General features: G+C 43.8%; 1 protein-coding gene across 1 annotated transcript in view; it reads left to right on the forward strand.

Annotated features, from left to right (window-relative positions):
• fndc3ba (fibronectin type III domain containing 3Ba) overlaps positions 1-12493 on the forward strand; it is a 104378-nt gene that overhangs the window by 43479 nt on the left and 48406 nt on the right. The window contains exon 4 of the mRNA XM_086156364.1: positions 7219-7295. Within this exon, the coding sequence (XP_086012490.1) occupies positions 7219-7295 (77 nt within the window). The remainder of the gene's footprint in view (positions 1-7218; positions 7296-12493) is intronic.

The following is a 12493-nucleotide window of genomic DNA, read 5'->3' on the forward strand; positions in this document are numbered from 1 at the left end:
GCTTTTGTTTGTCACCTGCGGGCTACCTGTGGCGGGCTACGCGTCCGACTGTTTTTAAACATCGCTTTTTGGATACCGGCGGGCCTCTTGGTTTCAGACTCATCCTGCTCACTCCTGCCCCAGATCTCGGCTCGTATCCCAAACCGAAAAATCGAGTAAGGGACGACTCTTATCTTGAAAAACTCGTAAGTTTAGGCACTCGTGAGTCAAGGTTCCACTGCACTTCAAAAACTATTCAGGATCACGTTTCTTTAAAAAAACAAAACAAATAACAAATCCTCGAAACGAAATGAATCCATCTTCACTGATGGTATGTAAAGACTTTATTTACTTTTAAGATGAGTACGAAATTGAAGCGAGGATTAGCCCCGTGTTGTGTATTTGGCATAAATGATTTGCAAAGGGAAGCAGTGGAGTGTTTTCACAAAAAGGTGGATCTGTCGGAGTCTCTCGAGGTTCCGCGCCATTCTCAATTTGAAATATGACGCCAAACCGGTGCGCCAATAAAATATAAACCTGCTTTAACGGGCCTTAATAGCCCGATGTTGGACATTTGATGAATTAGTCACGGCTTCGACTGGTCGATCAGCTGTGAACGCTTTCCTTAAGTCATTGTTATGAAATGTTGTGCTTGTTGGTTAAATGCTGAAGGGCACATTTCAGGAATGCAGACAAAAAAAAAAAAATCCTGAAAAATCGTCGGCCTTTTAACGATTTGCACGGGTATTTACTTTTTGTCCCTGTAAGGGGAGGCAAGTCGGCGCAATGTGACTGCGTAAGCAGATTTATGTTCCCACAGCGTGAGGAGTACCTGGTCAGCTCACGGCGTATCTACACACAGAGTAAGACCCAGTGTGCAGACGTAGCAACTCTCAGGGTTATGATTTACATTCCACAGCAAATCAGCGGCTCGCTCAAATTACAGACTTGATACAAAGAACAAAAAGTCTGGATCAGAGGTGTGTGTTTTTTTCTCCGCGTAAGTTTGGAGATCTTTGTTACCTCCACGTCCTGGCATGGTAAACTGCGCGCACGGTTAACGCCCCGAACCGGTAGCCCCCGCATCCTTTCGCTGAGGCTTTGCATTGCGAGTGAGGGGAGGGGCTGTGCAGGAAGTTCCAGCTTCCTCCTCCATCACTGAGCCTCACCCTGCCCCCGGCAAAGATGTCCGCTGGACTTCTCGCACCGGAGATGGACCGGAGACATCTTTTTTTTTTTTTTTTTTTTTTTTGTGTGTGTGTTACTGTATGATTACGCGTCACATGATTCACACCAATTTGAGATGTGTGTGTTTGTGTGTGTGTATACAGCTATTTCAAAGTCCTCCCTGTGTGTCGTTTCTGCAACTTTATATTGCCACATTTTTCTCCTCTTCCCTTCCTGAAGTCAGATTACAGGACATTTATGTCTGTAATCAGTGGGGATTTGTTTCTATTTTATTTCTTAGGTATAAAAATAGGCTGTGCTCCTTAGTGCTTGTGTGCACGGCTGCGTGCGTGCGTGCGTGTGTATGTGAGTGAGTGCGCGTGTGTGCGTATTGGCCGGGCAGTAAAGGAAGCTGTCGTGGGAGTGTCTTGCTCTTGGAGCTCTGAGGACAGATAACATTACCCTGCTGATGCTTACATAACTTCCAGGCAATGCCACGTCACTACTGACCCAGACACACACACACACACTCACACACATACACGCATACACACACACACACACTGATATATCGCACACATGCACGCGCTCCCACTCACGGGCAGGCATACATTTGTAAATCGAGCAGCCGTCTTTATCAGGTCCTGTTTGTTTTCTGTACTTTTGCAAAAAAAAAAAAAAAAAAATTCTCTCTAAATCTTGCGTATTTGGTACTATGTTTTTGGGAAATCCATCTGAGCCTTGCTGTTTTGTATGTAGGTCAACTCACAAACAGACTCTTCTGGTCTGGTACCAACACTGCACATACACACACACACACACACACACACACACACACGCTTTCCCAAGAGGGTCTGTGTCTCCTCTCAATCTGGTGACCACATGTGAAAATGGGGGAGAGAGGGAAAGTGTTTCATGTCTCTAGAAGCCAAATGCTGCTCCCGTCTGACAGAAAACAAGTTGATACACACAGTTGGCCTCCAGTACACACACACATACAAAACTACCTCTCTACAAAGTTTATCTAGAAATGGATATTAATGACTATTTATGCATTGTGCTTGGGTTAACATCTTATCAATGATGAAAAGATTTGGTGCAGAACCAAGACTTTTTTTATTTTCCCCGGGCTCGACTGTGTGTTGTGCTATTGGGGCCCGATCGCAGCTGTCTGTGACAGCTGTATCATGGAAACATCTGATGAAATCTTGCATCACCTCCTCTGTTTGTGTATGTGTGTGAACGTATGTATGGGCAGCTGGACGAAATCACGAGGATGTTTTCACTAACAAGTCCATACAGAGGAGATGAACGCATGAGAGCGCCAGTCTGGGATTTTGTACGTGTTTGTGTGAGATAGAGACAGGATGTTTACCGTGGACAGGTGCGTATATACGCCGCTACAATAAAAGTCGGTTATTCGGGCGATCAATTCTAGGCTTTTGATCTTTTCAACGCACCGCCCAACTTTCAATATGGCTTGATTGGCAACGGCGACCCTTCGCATCGATTACTTGTAACGAAGAAAGTGTGGGAACCAAGGTCTTTAACGCTGTAGTTTATTCTGTTTTATGTGAGCCTCACTTTGGAAACTATTTATTTGTGTCTTTTTCTGGATTCTATAAACTGCATTCCGGTGTCAAATGCTGCAGCCAGGCTTTCCCCTTTTAAACGCCATCATGTAAAACTCAAGGTCAATGACAGGGCAGCCATTACGACCTTTTGTGATTTTTCTATTTTTTTTGTATCTTTATATTTCAGGATATATTTTTTGCCGCAGCAACCGGAGAGCTTTTCACTCCAACTTTCTTGAAGCAAAGAGCCATGAAAGGCTATGAAAGGCCATGAAAAGCACGCTCCCTCCCTTGTATGAACTCATCCTGTCATATTCTTCGACATGTCAGGTTCTAGAAGTGGCGATTCATTCAACAGGTGTGCTGTGTAGATGCTTGAGGGAAAGGGGGGAGGGGTCACACACTTGTAGCCATTAACCGATCATGTAATAGCTAACACACACACATCGACACAGGTGCGTTCTGTAACTTCACAGACTCGCTATAGGCGGAGAAATCTGTGCCGTTTGAACGTCCCAGCTAAAGCGCACAATGCGTTTTGACAAAGACCCCTGGCCGCGGCATTACCCCGGGCCCCGATGGCGCAAAGAAAGGGTAGAACCGCTCTTGAGTTTTCTTTAAAAAAAAAACAAACAAACATCTATACAGATAAAGTCCCCCCTTTTCACATGTTTTTGTGCTCATGAAAGATTTCCCCGTGCTTTGTGTAGCGATACAGGCATACAATATAACTCTGAAGGTCAAAATGTATTGTGCCTTTTTTGCCGCGTTGTACAAAAGGCATGAGCCAACGCATTGCCGGCCAACTGCGTGACACTGAAGCTGATGGAAAACACTCCCATCCTTTTAAACACACACACACACACACCTGTGTCTAATCTCCAGAATAATGTTTGTTGGGTGGCTTTGTCTCTCAACAACCTGAGGAATCGGCCCGAGACGCCGGTGGTTTAATAAATAACAGCCTCCTCCGGAGCTACAGGAAGAAAATTCGAAATGAAGCTTAAAGGCAAGGTGGTAAAATCCAGCGTAAAATCATATTAGCCTGCTTTTTTTTTTTTTTTTAAATCTCTCACCCCCCCCTTTTTTTTTTTAAATTTTTTAAACAAGGTCATGAAGAACCAGTTGAAATGAAGGTCATGCATTTTACACCTTCAATAAGCGACACCGGAAAGCGGCGTCTCTGTATGGGAACACGGAGGTCTCCTTTCTCGCTCCTTTGCGAAGAAGCTCCACCTTTTTGTTTTCAGTGATATATATCCATGCGCTATATTGTTCCACTCAGCACCTGATCCCGTTGGCTGCCTCACACATTTTCCCTGCAACAGGTGTGCGTATGTGTGTGTGTGTGTGTGTCCGTGTGCGTGTATGTGCATGTGTGTGTGTGTGTGTTCATCAGCAGCCGCCAGGTGAGAGCCCATGTGACTGCGGATTGAGGTTTTTATTTCACTTACTTTTGCATTTACCCAGTCAAGTGAATCCTCTCATTATGAAATAATAACTCACCAGGGGTTCATTTTAGAAATTAATTTTTTTATTGCATTGATAGGATACACACAAATTTACTTTCCAAATAATCAGATAGATTTTCAAAATGTCAATTTTGATAGACATAGATAGTAAAAGGTCACTCAAGTCATTTATTGATTTTAAAACAAGACTTGCGTGATTTATTTGACTCCTGTTTCAATACATTTGAATCAGTCAGTGAAGTAAGTGACCCACATCCCACACGCAGGATGTGACCTCATGGCTGACCTTTGACCCGGTCCCTCTGACAGTCGGAAACGGAAGGAGCAACAGATGGAAGAAAAGGAGTGAAAGGGGACTTGGTTCGCTGTGTCGTCTGGAATTCCAGCAGGATTAGACAGAGGAAGTGATGACTATTTGTGGTGCTTAAAGGACAAGAGAGTGACGTTGCCGTAATGTGTACCGTGCACAACATTCAGTCAAATGTAGTTACACACACACACACGTACCCACACACACACTGGTACTCTAATACTCGTAAGGCAGTGTAATCATCCTCAGCTTCACTAAATGGAACTCACTTTAATACCATATGGCTTAGGGCACATGCGTGTGTGCGTGCGTGTGTGCATACGCGTGTGTGTGTGTATGTGTGTGTGTGTGTGTATATGTGTGTGTGTGTGTGGCTGGTTAGAGGGGTAGTGGACAAAGAGTGTCTTGTATTTTGGGGAGGGGTTGGGGGGGTACTTGGGCCTGTTGGGTCCAGTCCTGGGGGCCAGGGATGGGAATGTTCACCGTGTGTGTGTGTGAGTGTGTGTGTGTGTGTGTGTGTGTGTGTGTGTGTGTGTGAGAGAGAGAGAGCAGAGGAATGCTGCTGTTTGCTGAGTGAAGAGCACAGAAGCAGCACAGACTGTCCAAACACATGTCTGTTTGCCAAGTGTGTGTGTGTGTGTGTGTGTGTGTGTGTGTGTGTGTGTGTGTGTGTGTGTGTGTGTGTGTGTGTGTGTGTGTGTGTGTGTGTGTGTGTGTGTGTGTGTGTGTGTGTGTGTGTGTGTGTGTGTGTGTGTGTGTGTGTGTGTGTGTGCGCGCGCGCGCGCAACCACGCACCTATGTGTATGTGCTTGCATGCTCATGTGCATGGGTGTCTGTTTGAGAGAGTGGAAAAAAAGCCAACTGATGCACACCAAGAGTGTGTTATTGGGACAGTGTGTGAGCGGGCGGCAAAATGTGCAATAAGCAGTGATGGGAAGTGATTAAGATGAGCAGTGTGTGCGTGTTTGTGTGTGTGTGTGTGTGTGTGTGTGTGTTCTCCCCATGCTATGACCTTCTGCTCAATGAGGACTTTCATATCCCTCCTGGTCACCGAGGCGGGGGAGCAGACAGAACTGAAGGAGGTCTGTCTCTCCGTACCTGTGACCTTCTCACCACACAGAAACACATGAATGGCAGCCCACACTGCAGACATTGCTCAGGTTGTTTTTTTGCGTGTGCGCGCAGCCGTGCATGTTTACTGTACCGTGCGCTGTTTGCTCTCCCGACGAGCAGCAAGGAAAAGTAGGTGAGAGACGGCGAGGGAGGGAGGGCGGGCGGGCATGCTTGAGGAACAAATGGGAAAATGAGCGAACTAAAGACGTGCGGGACGGATGAAGTGAGTAATATTTTAGTAGAAAACGGCAGCAATGGAATGGAGTAATAGGTGGGGAGGAGGGGGGTTGATGATGGAGGAATTCCTGCAAATAGTGGGTAATAGGACGAGGAATGGTGACGGCATTTGAATTTGGGAAAGAAATCAAGATTGTATGATTAAAGAGAGGGGGGTGTAGTGGGAAAGCGGGTGTGAGTGAAGTACAAGATGAATGAAAAGGGTCATTTTGCCTGATAATAAAAAAAAAAAAAAAACAAGCAAAAAAAAAAAAAATCAGGATTTCATGCATCGTTTCTTCGCACAGACATATTCACATTCGCAGAGCGCAAAACTTTCAGAAACGAACCTGCACTTTGTGGTTTGCGCCATGTGGAGTGTTTAATTCCATAAATTTTGATGATCTTATTCTAAACCTAAACAAGCCATGTATATTTTAAGGATTCTTCTATTTTTGGTTGGAGTGTTTCCTCACTGGGTCAGGATTCTCAGGCCAGAGGATTTGAACCGCGATACAGATCGTGAAGCCTCGTTTTAAACACGATTTCATTTACTTTGGAGGAAATTTACAAGTTGTCAATCTAGGTTTTAAATATTAAATCAGGCTTGACTGGTTTTATAAGGACAGACGGACACAATGATCGTGCCTCCCACTCTGCTTATGTGTGTGTGTTTTAGGTGTTGAGGCCCTAGTGTGTGTGTGTGTGTGTGTGTGTGTGTGTGTGTGTGTGTTAGTCAGAGAGAGATTTCCTCTGAGGTCAGGTCTGTCTCCATCCATCCCAATGGGGTCCCAATGACTTTACCATCCACAGACCTCCGTCACAGAGAGACATAGGGAAGGAAAGACAGAGACATCAGTGTGTGTGTGTGTGTGTGTGTGTGTTTGCACAACTTAGTGGAAAAGTCAACATCATTGTCAATCTGCTAATTCTATTATATTTTCCCGGGTTCTTGGATTGGAATTTCTTTTTCTTGCTGCGCGTCCATGTGTCATCAAGTGCTGGATGTCATCTATCACGGTGCTCTTGTTAGTGCGGTCATCGCCATGAATGTTGTATTTTGTAAAGAAGTTATACTATACAAACCTATGGAAATGACCAAATAGAGTTACTGGGGATGTAGAATGTATCAAAGGGGGCAAAAAAATAGGTTTCTGAACTTAAATAGTTGGGTCATCAATTGAGATAAATATAACAATACATGCAAGTAATCGTATAATGGAATGAAATGGTGAAATGAAACTAAAAAATTAGCCATCCTGGCCCCGCCTCTCTTTGTGTGAGTGTCTGCCTTTGTTTGTACTTTGCTGATTGATCGGTGTCACCGCGGATTGACTCCAGACGCGAGCGAACTGGTTAGATAAATAAATCATCTCCTCCATTGCAGGTCCTGCTGAGGTTCCCATGATGTCCCCCAATGGGTCAATCCCGCCCATCCATGTACCCCCTGGATACATCTCACAGGTTTGTTTTTCCATTCCTTTTTTTCCACTTTGTCATAAACATATTCCCAACATATGTTTGAGTTCGAGCCCCCATTAAATCTCACGGAGACAATTAGGGTTTTTAAAGTCAGGCGATATTTTGGATCGATCGCCGCGAGCCAGTGTTCAGATCAAAGTTCTCCGTGGACTTAATCGTCAACTCATCCGTTAACAATGACATTGATTTCCCCGGGGTTGCCGGCTCTGGATTTCGCTTTTCAAGCGAAGCAAACAGATTTCATGAGTAAAACAGATGACGTTTTCACTTTTGACATTAAAGGGTCTCTATTTAGTCAAGCTGTCATCGTCGAGGGTTGCAACCGAGACGTGATGGAAGGCAGGCTAACCGTCGATGTGCGATATAAAGGCAAACTGCAAGGTCTGCCTTTTTCCACCATCTTCACTGTGTAGCATTTTATCCTAAATTACTTCCATTTTAGAACCATGTTTTCCCTTTTTTTTTTTCTTTGTTTTATACTTTTGGTGAAAATTTATTGTCAAACCAAGTACAATAACGTCATTTACAAAATCTTTATCATCTGTTTTGTGGTTGTTGTAGCACAAACAACCTTTTGTATGTAGCTCTTTGAACAACGGCGAACATGGTGAAGCTAGCCTATTTTTATAAAGTGCAACTAAATATTTATTTTCTAAATCAATGGGGGGCAACTCATTGCACATATATCTGAAACAACTGTTTTTGTCAGTGGCACATATTTAGAACTTGCATAGTACCGTATTTTCCGCACTATAAGGCGCACTGGATTATAAGGCACACCTTCAATGAATGGCCTATTTAAAAAAAAATCATATAAAAGGCGCGCCGCATTATAAGGCTCATAGAATAGAAGCTACAGTAGTGGCAGGGGTTGTGTTATGCATCCACTAAATGGAGCTGTGCTAAAGGGAATGTCAACAAAATAGTCAGATAAGTAGATCAAACATTATTAATAGAATACAAACCAACATTCTGACAACTCCAAAACAAGTTAGTGCATTCACAATATGGTACCGTACGTACCGCTAGCTCTTACCGGTACTTGCGCCGCTTTGGTTGAGAACAATCTATTTCCAACTCCATTTGTCCAAGTTCAAAGCTTTTCATAAAAAGAAAGCACCAAGAAGGTCCGCCTCTTAAATTCATTGATGTTCATGTCGCTAGCTAGCGCTGTCGCCTTCATTGGAATAGTGACTGTAGAGACGCTTCTACTTGCTGCTCTCTGTTCAACAACCCACTGTTCAAGTTTGTCGTCTAAGTGTAACCATCTCGCTTTGTTTCCTCGGAAACTCTGTTTCGTCTTCTTTACTTGGCGCAGGTCATCTTGTTGCTTCCTCCACTTCCGCACCATTGATTCGTTAATGTTGAATTCTGTCTGTGTTCTACTGCGTGCCTGATCGCCTTGAGTTTAAACTCTGCGTTGTAAGCGTGCCTCTTGAAAGGTGCCATTTTGGGGTCTTTATACAAACACAAGTGGTGTGGGACTGGAATTCCCCTTTACCGTTTTTACCGCTGCTACTTCGGCGACACGCACGCGCACACACACACTTACACACACACACACACACAAATGGAAATGAAAATGCACACTTGGCGCAGTTATATATCCCATGATGCACCGCGTGCTACTTCTTCTACGGGACAAAATGGAGTAGGAGGCTGCTTCCCGTACTTGCGGCTCAATATTGATCCATATATAAGGCGCATTGTCGGTTTTGGAGAAGATAACAGGCTTTTTAGTGCGGAAAATACAGTAATCTGAATGATGATATTTAGCAGGTTATTGCTGTTTTCGAATCTCGTTGTGAAAACTTGATATGGTTTTATTTTTTCCTCTTGACAACATTTGGCCGTCTCATCTGACAGGCTTCTTCAGTTCCACTAGATCTTGGGGGCAGAGTCAGGTATATCACTGTTTAGGTTTGCTGTTGGGTCATTTGGGAAAGACGTTGTTGTGTGGGTTTGTCTCGGGTTACGAACAATAGCACAATAGCACTCACAATAGTGAGTTAGGAGATTCTAGAATCTGTTCAGATTCTAACTCAGGTGAGTCCTCGGAATTTGCGCCTTTGTTACCAAAACAATGCCCACATTAGCAGAGCAACCGCTTTTGTTTCTGAAAACCAACTCATTAACAAACTATCTCAACTTGGAACCAACCAAATCCCAGTGTTTTGGGTTGGATTTTTTTTTTTTTAGCAGAAACTCCCCACGGTCTAGTAGAGCTGAAGTAGCCTCCTGGATGACAGGTTAGACGTCTTCAAGAGAAAAAAGATAAAGTCGAGTTGCCACGCTGTGATTTAAGTACGATTATCCATGATATTGATGACCGACAACCTTCGTAGACATGTTGCATCACTAAAGTGAAAATCCAAAATGCACTCATCCAACATCATTTATACTGTTTGTCTGAGAGCAGGCAGCACCTTGGAGAACATATTTCAGGTGTCAGTACAATTTTGACATTTACGACGTGATAAACAATGTTTCGTGAGCAGGGCAACTAAGGGCAACATAGAAGGTAACACTAATTATTCTGCAAACCTGTACAAGTAATGTTTGTCTGAGTTTTTTTTACACATTTTTTAATAAAAGAGAAATTGTTTGAAGCTACATTATGTAACACTAGTGTAATAGCGCTCATCTGTTCCTGGGATGTCTCAAATACTGAAAGACTTTCCTTTCCATTTACTGGTGAGTATGGTTTGACATTATTTGACCATGGAGCAGTTTTGGCTTCATGTTGTTTTACTTGCCGCACCTTGTTAACGCTCTTTTATGCTGACGTGACCCACATAAATAGGTCTATATGCTGACGTGACCCAGGTAAATAGGCCTACCAGGTCTCGCTTTCAAATGCACCGCTGACAAATTCCCTGGTTGTGAAGCTGCAGGTCTGCTAGAGGGCAGTGCGGGGTTCACTTCCGAGTTCCGTCTCAGACTGGATAATTTGTCTCCTGGGTTATACCAATACCCTTTTGTCTTCTTTTTCTGTTTTCATTTCGCTGTTTGCGCTTGAACATACCGCCCAACACTGCGCCCCGACGACTTCTGGTGGCACTGCTCAGTTTGTTGCGTTCGGCTTCGCATCTACAAGCTCCCCAAGAACGTGCGGAATTGTGCATGGATAGGAAGCTAAGTGAGAATTGAAGGAGATTTTGTGTCTCCCGGAAAAGATTAGCATGGTCGGTCGGTGCTGCATCAAGCATTCAATGAGAAAACTGTAAAATGCGAGCAGCTTTTTTTTTTTTTAACAAAATAGCACAGGGTGCGATTCTCCAAAGATTTTGGCCGTGTGTTACAATGTGTGACGCACCCTCGAGTTGTGTATCAATTTGGTGCAGTCTCTTTCCGAAAGAAAAGACAAAAAGCCATTTTTCTCTGTTTGGCACTTCTGCAGTGATTGTGCCTTGGCTTTGTGAGGCATTTTTTGAGAGGTTTGTGTGGAAGTAAGCAGGGAAATGCTCCATTTGTGTTTTTTTTTTCCTGTTAACAAGGCATTATTTTATCACACCCAATATTAGATCGAGTTGCACTATAAGGAAAATTTACCAGTCACTTTGCAATTGTTACTCAGTTAAAGTTTTGGTTTTCCCCACAACAGCAGAAAATAAAAGTGAGTGGATCAAAACAAGTCACTGTTCTGTCCTCACAAATGTAGCTTGACAAATCCATCTGTGGTCTGCATGTGGTGGGATTGTTTTTGTGTGCCAATGGAAGTCAGGTCATTGGCTCACTGTGGGTGTGTGTTTGTGTTTGTGTGTGGGTGTGTGTTATTAGGGACCAGGCCAAGTGTGAGCGGGAAACACTGTCACTCTTACATAAACAAGCCTGATAGGGGAGACAGGGGGCTGGGTGCGTGGGGCTTTTGGGGTGGGGGTGGAAGTAGGAATGGATGGAGCAAGAACTACAGCGGTGGAAAGTTCTGCATTGACAGATGGATTTTGCGTGCGTGCATGCGTGCGTGCGTGCGTGCGTGCGTGCGTGTGTGTGTGTGTGTGCCCCTGTCCTTCGTGGTTTGTACTAATGGTTGAGTTGTCATCCTGGGTGTGTATATGTACGTGCGCATGCATTTTTGTTCCTATCTCGAATGTGCTTATTGGAAGGTGTGTGTGTGTGTGTGTGTGTGTGTGTGTGTGTGTGTGTGTGTGTGTGTGTGTGTGTGTGTGTGCGCACGCACACGCATGCGCACATCCTGGCCAAAAGCGTTACGTGGGCATCCAGGTCAGGCCCACATGTAGTCATGCTGGGACTTTGCCCTTGTTTCTCCGTAAACACTGTTTTTCTCCTCTGCAGGAGAGGAGGGAATGAGGGGCAGATGGGGGGCCTCCTGTTCTTCTTTGGCTCTCTCTCTTTTTCTCACTTGGATTAGTTCTGTATCCCTCTTCCTCCCCTCCTGACCCTCTTTAATACACCCGTCTTTCTTCCTGTCTATCCTGTTTTGGCACAGGGTCTGTTGATCCCTGTCTTACCTGCCAATGTCTGTTGGGGGGTTTTGGTTGGTGTTATTGTGTGTGTGTGTGTGTGTGTGTGTGTGTGTGTGTGTTAGGAACGAGCAGATGACTTCCCTTCTCTGCAGGGAGTGTGTGTTTGCTCTTTGCAAGGAATGCGGGTCTGCGAAAGTGTCTGAATAGCTGGAATGTGTGTGTGTGTGTGTGTGTGTGTGTGTGTCCCAGTTAGTGAATGTATATACATGTATTGAATCTGGTAATTTGAAGCAGTCCTTTGAAATCTTTTGTTATTGAATTGTGTAGACCATCTGATGACCGTATTGTATGGCTTGTTTTGTACTCAAATGGTACATTCCATCGGCACCAACCCCCCTTATCATAAACCCCCATCTGCAGTTCAGCACAAATTATAACAGTTTTCGACACAGCAAAATAGGATTTGGATAATATCAATCTTCACGTATTTAAAGAAAAATAATGAATTTCCTTTTTGGCGAGTTGTGTGTAATATACAGTATCTATCAACCATCATGCACATGTGGAAGGAAGAAATGTCCAGAAAATTATCTCGTGCTCTCATATAGCAGACAATGAAAATAAAATGTTTGATTTTTTTTTTTTTTTTTTTTTTTATAAGAGCGAGAATCCACTGAAGATATTTCTGAAAATCTGCAAGAAATGAAGTTGCATAATTCAAAACCAACAAGGTGTATATTTTCAATTATATAT

Source organism: Fistularia commersonii, chromosome 1 (assembly GCF_037954325.1).
Source record: "Fistularia commersonii isolate RoL2024-O1a breed Wild chromosome 1, RoL_Fcom_v1.0, whole genome shotgun sequence".
NCBI lineage: Eukaryota > Metazoa > Chordata > Actinopteri > Syngnathiformes > Fistulariidae > Fistularia > Fistularia commersonii.